At 42.9% G+C, this 10,889-nt stretch overlaps 1 protein-coding gene across 1 annotated transcript in view; it reads left to right on the top strand.

Annotated features, from left to right (window-relative positions):
- Window positions 1–477: 477 nt before the first annotated feature.
- The window catches only part of LOC114031646 (protein SPT2 homolog), a 21,622-nt gene continuing 11,210 nt past the window's right edge, over window positions 478–10,889 (top strand). The window contains exon 1 of the mRNA XM_027846781.1: window positions 478–1,489. Within this exon, the coding sequence (XP_027702582.1) occupies window positions 1,430–1,489 (60 nt within the window). The 5' untranslated portion in view covers window positions 478–1,429. The remainder of the gene's footprint in view (window positions 1,490–10,889) is intronic.

Genomic DNA, 10,889 nt, shown 5'->3' with positions numbered 1-10,889 from the left:
GTCTTGTGGTCAAGCCGTTTGTGGTTTTCACTCTTAAAAACCCTACCCCTGCATAATCGGGTAAGCCCCCTCCCCTCCTCCCTTCTTAGGAAGGGGGACTTAGCTTCCAAGCCATTTCCCTCACTTTGAAATTAAACTTGTTTGATTCCTGACTCTCCTGTCTCTGGTCTGTTCTGTTCCGCTAGGGCTATCCACAGGTTTGACGCTGTTCTGGTCCCATTGACATTAATTAAAATGAACAAGCTTGGATCCAAATAAAAGATGCAGTTTCGGAGGGACAATGGAGGTGGCATACAGCATGTACTATGAGAACTGACTGAAGTGGTTGGTTTTGCTGAAATGTTTTCTTTCTCTTTCTCTTTTATTCTCTCTTATGAAACATGGCTCCCTAGTTGAAGAGGATAGATTTGTTTGGAAATCAAAAGGATGTAAAAACAGAAGATTTCGATAATGTTTCAAAAAAAAAAACTCCTTAAGTTTAGGGATTTTCGATGTACCAAAATCCAGTATTTATTAAAGGCTTTTCTCCCTGACAACTTGGGGCCACTTCTCGAACTCCCCCTCTCACTCCTCACCCCCTCATCAATTCACCAACCACTCCCGCACTGCCCACCACGACTTTTTAAAGCCGCTTTCGAGGCTTGGCCTTACTTGACAGCCTCAGCTCATTCTGAACTTCAGCTGGAAACCTAGGAGGGGCCTGGAACTCAGGTGCGCCTACCTTCGGGCACCAAGGAAGGAAGGGGCACTGGGGACAGTTCACGCGAGTTTAAGACAGCGCACGAACGCAAACGTGAAGCCGGCAAGGCTCTCGGAGGAGTGAAGCCGGTAGGCGCGCGCAACCAGCGTCATCTAAGTCAGCTCGTCGAGACATAGTTCAGTTCCTCTCGCGAGGAGGGACCCGACTGCAGCCGATTCGGATCGCGGCCCCAGCAAGACCACCGCCGGAGTCCACGATTCGGCCGGACCGAACAGCGAAGCTCAAGCCAGCACAGCCGTGGATATCTCCTCCAACTTCCGCAGACCAGTGCGCCTGTGCCCCAGTCTCCTCACTCACCACCCCCTGAACCGCAGCCGTAGCGCTTCATTGGTCTACGAAAGGCTTGATCCCGCCCCTCCAGGTGGTCGCTAAAGGCCGAAAGTCACCTGACCTTCTTCAACGTGTATCCGGCGCAGAGTGCGGAAGCTCTCCCGAGTGACGCACGAAACGGGGTGACGCAACCGAAATATTATAGGTTGCCCCGGAACGGGGGAGGGCAGAGTGCGGGCTGAGGAGGGGTCTTCCAAATTTGGAAAGCGCCGGAAGTAGACGTGGGGTGGAGGGCGCGGGTTGGGGAGCTCAGGGGGCAGCTGTAGCCGCCCGGGCGCCCGGCTGCGCCCGCGAGCCTCCGTGTTGCCCTGGCCCGGCCCGTCCACAAGGCTTGGCACCATGGATTTCCGGGACATCCTGATGGTGGCGTCGGAGCAGCAGGGACTCAACATCATCCCGGTAAGTGGAACCTCCAGGAACGCGGGGGGTTGGGGAGCGTGGGGAGGGCAGGCGGTGGGGGGGCAGCTTAGCTGCTGCGCTCGCTCGGGGACGGCCGTGGGCGGGCGGCCGCCCGGCTGGAGCGGGGGGCACCCGGGGCTGGGGGGACACGGCCGTTGCCTCGCGCCGGCCCCGCTGCTAACGGCCGGGGACACAGCTGGGGCGGCTGGCAGGGGGTGGGGGGCAGTGGGTGTCGGAGGGAAGGCGCCTACTAGGTGCTCCTTGCCTGCTTCTGCCTGGGGCAGGTCCCCTTCCCCCGTCTCCGTATAAAACGAAAGGGGCGTCATCTCTCAAGTTGCTTCCAGCGAGAAACGCCGGGCTTCTCCAGAGTCGGGGGCTGCTAGCGAAGTTCTGAAGGTTCCCCGGAGGTAGAAATGACGGACGGGAAGTTTGTTCTTTCTTTCCGCGTGTGCCCACAGCGCCCAGCACCGTCTGGCTCGTTAACAGGCGCTCCGTATCGAATGCTTGTCCATCCGTAGATGGGTGGCTTTGCTATCCCTGGCTTGACACGCTTTTTTTTTTTTGTCTCCATCTGATCGCGTGATAACCGAGGCTTGCTGGTGGCAGTCGGGGATCGCTTGGGTCTCACTTTTTGCGTTCCCTCCCACTCTGAATCAGCAGCCAATAAGATGATGAGTTCCCCCCCCCACTTGGGGTTGTCACCTTTTCTGCTGAGTCTACAAAAAAAATGTAAATAGTACATTTAATCAAGTTAAGAGTGGGAAACTTGTTGGGAAATTAAGCAGATTTTGGAGTCCACAAGCATCTAAGTGCCCACTGTGAGTAGAGCTCTGTGCTGGATATACGGCAAAAAGTGTAGGTGAGACAGTACCCAGCAGCCCTGGCCATCTAAACTCACCCTGGAATAGAATACATACACAGTTAGCTGTGATAAAAAAAAAATAGGTAAGAACATAAAAAAGATGAAAGAGAAAGTGCTGTATGAGTTCCTTGGAGAGAAAAGTAATTACTCATTTGTAACCGTAGAATCCGGTAGGTTCAATTCATGTCAGCCCTGAAGGGCTATGGGAAATTGTCCTTCCCATGGGACTTTGCTGTCTCTAGGTGGAACACCTGCTCAACTTGCTGTAACCATGTTACTTGTTCCCAGAATGATATAGGGTAGCTGGGTGGCAGTGGATAGAACATTTGGATCTGGAATCTAGGAAGATCAGAGTTCAAATCAGTTTACTGTGTGACAAGTCACTTAATCTCTCTCAGCCTCAATTTCCTCATCGGTAAAATGGGAGCACTAGCACCAACCTCCCAGCATTGTAGTAAGGACCGGATGAAGTGTTTTGTAAAGAGCTCACTGGCTTTCCCTTTGCAGGTGTTAGAATAAAGGATGCCTTGATGAAGAAAATTACTACTCTATTTTTGAGGAGGTGGCATTTGGGTTCTGTGAGGGGAATTCAGTATGCAGGAGGGTAGGATACTCCAGGCACAGAATAACATGAGCCAAGACACTTGAGGTGAGAAGGTGCTCGAAATATCTGGGGGACAGTGAGGAGTCCATTTCTGCTAGAGCATAGAAGTAGGTTGAAGCAAAAACATTACCTACTGCTTAACCAAGTAAGGAAGTTTAAACTTTGCTTGGTATGCGTTAAAAAGCAGGAGTGATAAGCCGATGTTTGTGCATGAGTTAGGAAGTTGTTTGGCAGTAATGGGAAGAATATTGGGGGGGGGCAGCAGCAGCAGTGGTAGCGGTGGTGGTGGTGGTGTTTGGAATCAGAGTGCTTATAGCTGTCAATGAAGGAACTGCAGCATTGGGAATAGAGAGGAGTGTTGGTGAGACTTAAGGGGAAGAATTCAAGTGAGAATGAGTGAATGGTGGTTCTGCTGACAGAGTGACGTCAAAAACAGATTTGGGGAAAATATAAGCAAGGTCTCAGCTGAAAATAGCTAATATAATGATAGTAGCCAGGATTTATATAGCGCTTTGAGATTTGCAAAGTGCTTTTTGCAAATAATACTTCATATTATCCTCACAACATCCTTGGGAGCTAGTTATTATTATCCTCACTTCACAGGTAAGGAAACTGAGGCAAGCAGCAGTTAAGTGATTTTCCCAGGGCCCTGCAAAAAGCAAGAATCTGAGGCTGGATTGGCACTCAGTCTTCCTGACTCCAGGTCCAGCATTCCATCCATTGAAACCACTTAGCTGCCTTAAATAATTTGTGTAGAACTGATAGTTGAACCTGTGAGACAGACCCTTTTGTATAAGGTGCACATTTAAGGGGATGGAAAGATGATGAACCAAAGAAGGAACAGTAGAGAAAGCTAGGAGATCCAGCAAGGTTTGTGGCTTGTCTGAACCCAAAGGGGGAGAGAATGCTAACAGTGTCAGATATTTCAGTGAGGTCAAAGGAAAGAAAAAGTCATTCATTGCAATATTTGGGTGATTAGGACACATTTTAAGCTAGCAGTTTTAGTGTTCTTATGGCAAGAAGCTTTGTAAATCTAGCCAGTGTTTCTTACTCCTTCAGGATTCACTGATTGCTTGCTGTGAGAATAGGTATAGTCTTAAAGCTCAGTCAAGGAAGAATAAAACATGGGTGTCAGCTGTTATCTTTTCACATAAATTGGCCATTTCTGTATCCTTTTGGTAGTGCTCATCGCACAGGTGCACAGTAGTAAAGCTCATAGTGATACCTGTGGTTTGAGTAGTCGGGAATAGAAAGCAAACATCAGTGCTAATTCAAATCAGCTGATATTTATTGAGCATCCTATATCTTTGTGTGAAAGACAATTTGTAATTTGCAGTTTTTTATTAACTTTTTTTTTACCTTTGAGGGTCCCCAAAATTTCTCTTGAGAATTGTACAGTGGCCAAATAACTTTTAAGAATACAAATATACTGTGCCCCCCCCCCAAAAAAAACCCCTTACCTATCAGTTTTTAAAACACAAAGTTGTTTTTTGTTTTTGTTTTTTCTGAAGTGCTATGATAATCCTTTTCCTAAACTATTAATTCGGCTGGTCAAAGCTGTATATCATAAACCTCTGAAATCTTGGGAAATAGGATTACTTTCAGCTTGTATGAACTTCCTAGATAGGTAGTATTGAGTCCAATAAACCTTACTTCCTTTTTTTTTTTTAAAAGCCAGTACAAAGGTTCAAGGAGTGGAATTGTATTTTTCCAAACAATGAGTCTTGTGTGTAAATTGGCTCTATATTTCCACTTAAAACTGTTGGCTTTAATACTGGAGAGTCCATTGATCCAGTTTTCAAATTAAATATTATACGCCTGTCTTAATTAGTTGCTTGAGTGACTAGCTGGTGATGATATGAGTAGAAAAAGTTCTAGACTGAGAGGAGACCTAGCTTTGCTACTAACTCACTGTGTGACTTAAATATCATTTAACTTCTCTGGTCCTTAGATGTCTTCACTGTAAAATCAGGAAGTTGAGCTAGATGTCCTCTGAAGTCTCTTTCAGCTCTAAAATTCTGACTTTACAATAATAATGAGAATAATAAGAGCTAACATTTACATAGAGCTTACTTACTATGTGCCACGTACTAAGCTAAGAGCTTCATCAGTAATTTTCCTTTTATGGTTTTGGTTAGGTTTTTGGGGTTTTTTTTTTTTTGGTTTGTTTTTTTACCCCTAAGCTTCCCATATACAGAGCCATAAAGTTTAGAGCCTACAAATCCTGATTTCCAGGGTCTGCTCTGGGGGAGTGCCTAGCTTCAGAGATAACTAGAAGGGACTGGTCTGGTACATTAAAACCAAGATATAATGATAGTTTCATTTAAGGGCCTGATTAAAACCAAGATATAATGATAGTTTCATTTAAGGGCCTGAGTGCCCAGCTGCCTCAAACACCTGCACAGACTCCTCAGACCCTCATGTTACATTACTTCTTTTTGGAGTTGGTTGTCAGGGGAGTGGTTACTGTCATGGTTGACTTCAGAAACAAAACAAAGCTTTCCAAGAGGAAATAGCTCTGCTTTTTTTTTTTCCCTTTTTAAAGAGAGAGAAAACTCTTAAAACAAAGACAGGGTTGCATCATGCCTAAAAAAAATTAGTCACCCTGAATTATTTCCCAGTGGATAGCTAAGAAAATAACAATTGATTCTAAGATGATGTAACCAGTCAAACTTTATATTAAGGGGGGAAAAAATTTGTTAAATCTGAGTAACCTTATGAAATTTCCCAATTCTGGTTTATGTCTTGCTGGTCTTCCCATCCTTACCCCCCCCCCCCCATCAAAAGACCCTTAGTAATTATAAAGTAGTGGCTTAGATCCCTCTGAAAAGAACCTTAATTAGATTTCTTCTACGTGGTCCCAGAGGTCAGAACTAGAACCATTGTAGGGGGTGGGGAACAGTGAAAGCTTCTAGAAAACAAGATTTCAACTCAGTATAAGAAAAAACTTTATGGTAGTTTGAGGAATTCTCATCAGAGTCATCCAAAGCCTGCAAGCTTGCTGGAGGTCCCACACTGTTGATACCATTTTTTTCTCTGCTTTTGACAGCTGTACCACAGCCGTAAGAGTATGTTAGAGTATCAAATTCTGGATATGGAAGACTAGCTGAGTACAAAGGCATGGAGGACTATGGAAGATCTTTCATGTGTGGAATGTCAAAAATAAGCCAGTATAGCTAAATCACCTAATTCTGTAAGACTTGGAAAGGTATAGGAAAAAGCCAGGCTATTAAGAGATTTAAATTTCAAAGGGAAAAAAAGCAGAAAAGTTAAGATGAGGGTATTAAGAGGAAGATAGTATGAGGGAGGGAATAGTCATAAGTAAAAGAAACTTCTGATCCTGAAGAAGGGTATATTAAAAAGTGTGAAAAAGAAAACTACTATCTACAGGGGGTGCTGTGGATTTCAAGATCTCTTAGACAGTTGGAGAAAAGCCAAACCAATGGTGGGATATAACTATGAGGAAATTCAGGGAATCCTGAATGGCATGGCTTGCCACAGTGAAGTGAGCAAACTGGGACAGAAATTTATACAAAGACAGCAGTAATAAAGAAAAACAATTTTTAAAGCCTTAAGATTTCTGATCAAAGCAGTGACCAACCATGTTTCTTCTGGAACTGTATGATGAGGCCTAGTAACGTCCTTCATACAGAAAGGTAATAAACAGAGACATAAATTTTTGGACATGGCTACTCTGAATTCATTTTGCTTGACTATACTCGTTTGTTACAAGGGTTTGTTTTTTTTTCCTTTCAGTTAATTGGGGCTAAGGGCAGGGGAAGACAGGGTAACAATAAATGGTGCCCCCCAAAAAGAGGGTCATTGTAACATTTTTTAAAAATGCACAGAAGGGAGCACAGGGACATTTTTTTAAAATTACCATATAGAATTATATACTTTTATAAAAGCAAGCAGTGTGAAATGGAGATTTATGGTTTCATGTAGACTTTTCTTTATTATGGAAATGTTCTTTTTTGGTGTTTAAGTTTTTTTTTTTTTAGTAAAAAATTTCAAACAAAAGGGTTTATATTTTATTCTAGAGGCAGTATGGATCCATGGAGCCTCTGGAGTTGAAGGGAGTGGGGTATGACATGATGAGACCTGAACTTTAGGAAAATCACTTTGTCAGTCATGGAAAAGAGGCTTGAGGCAGGGAAACCAAATTAGGAGGTTGTTGCAGTAGGCCACAGGAGAGACGGTGAGGACCTGAACCAGGTGGTGGCTGTGTAAGTGGAGAGGAGGGGACTTCTGCTAAAGAGGTTGTAGAGATAGAAATGAAAGAATTGGCAGTGTAGATTGGAGAGGTAAGAGTTTGGAGGATGACACTGAAATTGCAAAGCTGGGTTTGACTGTGAAAAGATAGTGCCACGCTAAAAAGTAATAAAGAAATTCGGAAGAAGGGTGAATTTGGGGGAAAAGATAATGAGGTCTGTTTTGGTTGTGTTGAGTTTGAGATGACATCTGGTTTTAAATGTCCAGTAAACATTTGATATGGGACTGGAGCTCAGGAGGGAGACTAGGGATAGATAGATTGATTGGTAGATCTGAAGTCATCTGCATAGGATTAACAACTGGATCCGTGGATGTTGATGAGGTCATCCAGAAAGATTTAGAGTGGAAAAAAGGAAAGGACCCATGGCAGAACCTTGGGAGTCCCCTCACAGAGTAGGAGTGATACTGATGACTCAGCACATCAGATTTAGGAGAGAGCTAAGTGATGAAAACCTGAAGAGGAGAAAATATCAAGGAGAGAAGAAATGAGTTGCACTCAAATGCTGCAGGGAAGTTGAAGAGGAACGAGGTCTGAAATTCATTGACTTCACTGAAGAGCACAGCAGTTGAGTGAGGGAGGATGACAGATTGTAGAGGATTAAGAAAATAGTGATAAAGGAGATGAATTGGAGGACAGGTATAATGACTTTTTCAAGGAGTTTGGCTGAAAAAAAAAAGAGGAGACATATAGGACAATAGTTACTGGGTATGATAGGGTCTAGTGAGGGAGGGTTTGTTTGTTTTTTAGCCATTAGCAAATATTCAACTTTGCCACACTGTTCTTGGAAGGATTGCCAGTCTACTGTGGTACTACTCACCATCTACTGTGGTCTACTCACCATCCTTGCCATTTTCAGTGCCAAAGTGCCCCTTTCTCTGCCTCTCACTTATGTAATGTTTGCCCCTGTTAGAATGAAAGTTCTTTGAGGGCTGTAACCATCTTTGCTTTTGTAACCCCAGAGGTTAGCCTAGTTCTTGGCCTGTAACGCTTAAATATTTTTTCATTCATTGAGAGTACATACTGACTATATAAGAAGAAAAGTGAATAGGATTGAATGGACAAGGAATCTTGATGAAAGCTAAGAGGCAGTGACTGAAAAATTATTACAATTTATGTTTACATAGTAAGGATCTAGGAGGAGAAGGTTGTCAACAGTGACATATGCTTCAGAGAGGTCAAGAAGAAGCCATCTGGGCTGGTAATAAAATATCTTGGTTAGCTTTGAAGAGAGCATTTTCAGTTCAGGGAGGGGCCTAGGAAGGTTGAGAACTTGTGAGACTTGGAGGGATGGTGATACCCTCAGGGAAAAAGGGAAGAGAGGTGGATTTGGATGTGTAATGCATATTGCATAATCATAGCCTGAGCTCTTTCCTGCCAAAAAATGAGAGTGTCCATTTTGGGGAAGCCTCATCATTCAGCTAGACTGAGCTACCACCATGGTGGAGTATAGCATGAAGAGAGAACAGGAACAAGGCAAGGAAGTTTACTATTTTGTCTGTCTAATTCAGATTATGTTCTGACTTGAGGGCCCTGCTTCTGGGCCAGGAGTGGGAGGATTAGAGTTAGGGAATATTGAAGAATGGTATAGGTGTAATAAACCCATTCGTGATTGGCTTTCAGGAAGCATTCTTCAATCAGTTGAGATCAAGCCTCAGCCCTCTCTTGGGAGACAGCCACTCTAATGGCCTTTCTTTTTTAGGGATGGGAATCTACCAGTTTCTCATTCTCCAAATTCTTCACCCTTCATCGTTCCCCTATAATAGTTTGTTAAGTTCTTTGTGAGCTGGGGCTGGTTTTATACTTTTTACATTCCACACAAGGCTGCTGTTGTGTCGTTTCAATCGTGTCCAACTCTCTATGACCCCCGTTTAGAGCTGTGACCCCATTTGGGGTTTTCTTGGCAAAGATACTGAGTAGTTTACCATTTTCTTCTCCAGTTCATTTCATAGATGAGGAACTGAGGCAAACAGGGTGAAGTGACTTGTCCAGAGTCACACAGTGAGTAAGTGTCTGAGGCCGGATTTGAACTCAGATCCTCTAAGTTCCAAGCCCTTCATGGGTCACCTAGCTGCCTCCATACAGGGCCTGGCCAAGTAAATACTGGTTAGTTAATTAGTGCTTTACTACCACAGTTGCCACAGTGTTTTGCTGTGAATTCAGGAAGCCTGAAGTACAAGAAGAGTCGGGATAACCATGTAGATACCTCCGTTAGGCTATCTGTTGGCAGATTTGTTTGGTGCTGGTAGCATTGTTGTCGTTACACAGGATATACTGCTGAGATTAGGTCTGGCTTCATGAATAAACTCACTTACCAGGCACTTTGAAGCTGTTTCAGAATGTTCTCTGTATCACATGCATCTATAATGGATCCTTAGATTTTCCTCCCCAGGCATTCCGGGCACTTCTGACTTGAGATTGCTCCTGTTCATTGAACTTGCTATCTTATTAATATTTTTCATTTCACCAAGATCATTGGACTTGGACGTCTTTCTCTCATCTGATACAGTTCCATGAATGAAATGTGGGATAATCCTGGAGCTAATTCAAACCCAGGCCTATACAGTGATTAGTTTGATATTTAAAATAGGTCTGCAATGAGAGTGCCACATTTTGTTTTCATTTTAGTAATTCAAATAAACATTATCTTAGTTTTAGTCATTTCATGACTATATTGCATAAGAATCAAAACCCAAAGAAATGCCATCTGTCTAAGCTGGTGAGGCATTCAGCAGGAAGGATAGTAACCATTTGGAAGTAAAATACAAACCTGGCTAAGAGTCAGGCTTTGCAAACTAATATTTAACTTCAGCACAAACCCTACACGTAGGCTTTAGAAATATTTTTTGGATTGAAATAGAATCTTTATCAGAACTGTAGAGAACCCAGCTTACAGAGAGGATTCACTCATTAAAAGCCTAAAGAAAGATGATCATTATGCAGTTAGAAATATTCATCAGCTCCCATTTTTTCTTAGTATTCTTTCTTATCTTAAGGGAATGACAAATTTGAATGTCTCTATTCAACTCAGACTGGCCATTATTTTTCAGTTACACTATGTGTACATTTTTCCAGAAATGGAGCAGAGTAATAGGAAAATACTTATTTTGCAACTTAATCATTTTTGAAAGGTGGAATCTTAATTATTGAGAACTCTAGAGGCTGAGAACCTATTACATAGTACCTGCTAGACAGAAAATTTCCTTTATGGGTGTAGTGTTGGGGTTCTCAAGCCTTTTGCAGTACCCATACTGCTTTGCCTTTCCATAAACTGTACCATAACAGCATCCTCCCTTTTCAATTTGAAAGGAAATAAATTCTAGAGTTTACTATGCATGTACACATAAATAAATGGGTTAATTAAGCTTGATAGGATAATATAGTTGTTTGCCAGATATTCACAGTACTCTCCATTGATAAGTTTCTCATGCCCCCTGGATGCATATCCTAGGTTCCAAACCCCTGGTCTGGTGAATTGTTTGCCTTCCTCTATCCAGAATGGGGAGAGATTTGTTAAATTTGTGTTTTTAAAAAATATGATTTTAGGATCTTAAATTCATCAAAGCATGCTTTTTAAAATAGCTTAGTAAGTATACATGTAGCATGAATGTAATGGAATACTGTTGTGCTACAAGAAATGATGAACAGGCTGACTTCAGAAAAA

This window comes from Vombatus ursinus, unplaced genomic scaffold, assembly GCF_900497805.2.
Source record: "Vombatus ursinus unplaced genomic scaffold, bare-nosed wombat genome assembly UNPS02015202.1, whole genome shotgun sequence".
In the NCBI taxonomy this organism is placed as follows: domain Eukaryota; kingdom Metazoa; phylum Chordata; class Mammalia; order Diprotodontia; family Vombatidae; genus Vombatus; species Vombatus ursinus.
This window is presented reverse-complemented; position numbering and strand designations above follow the sequence as displayed.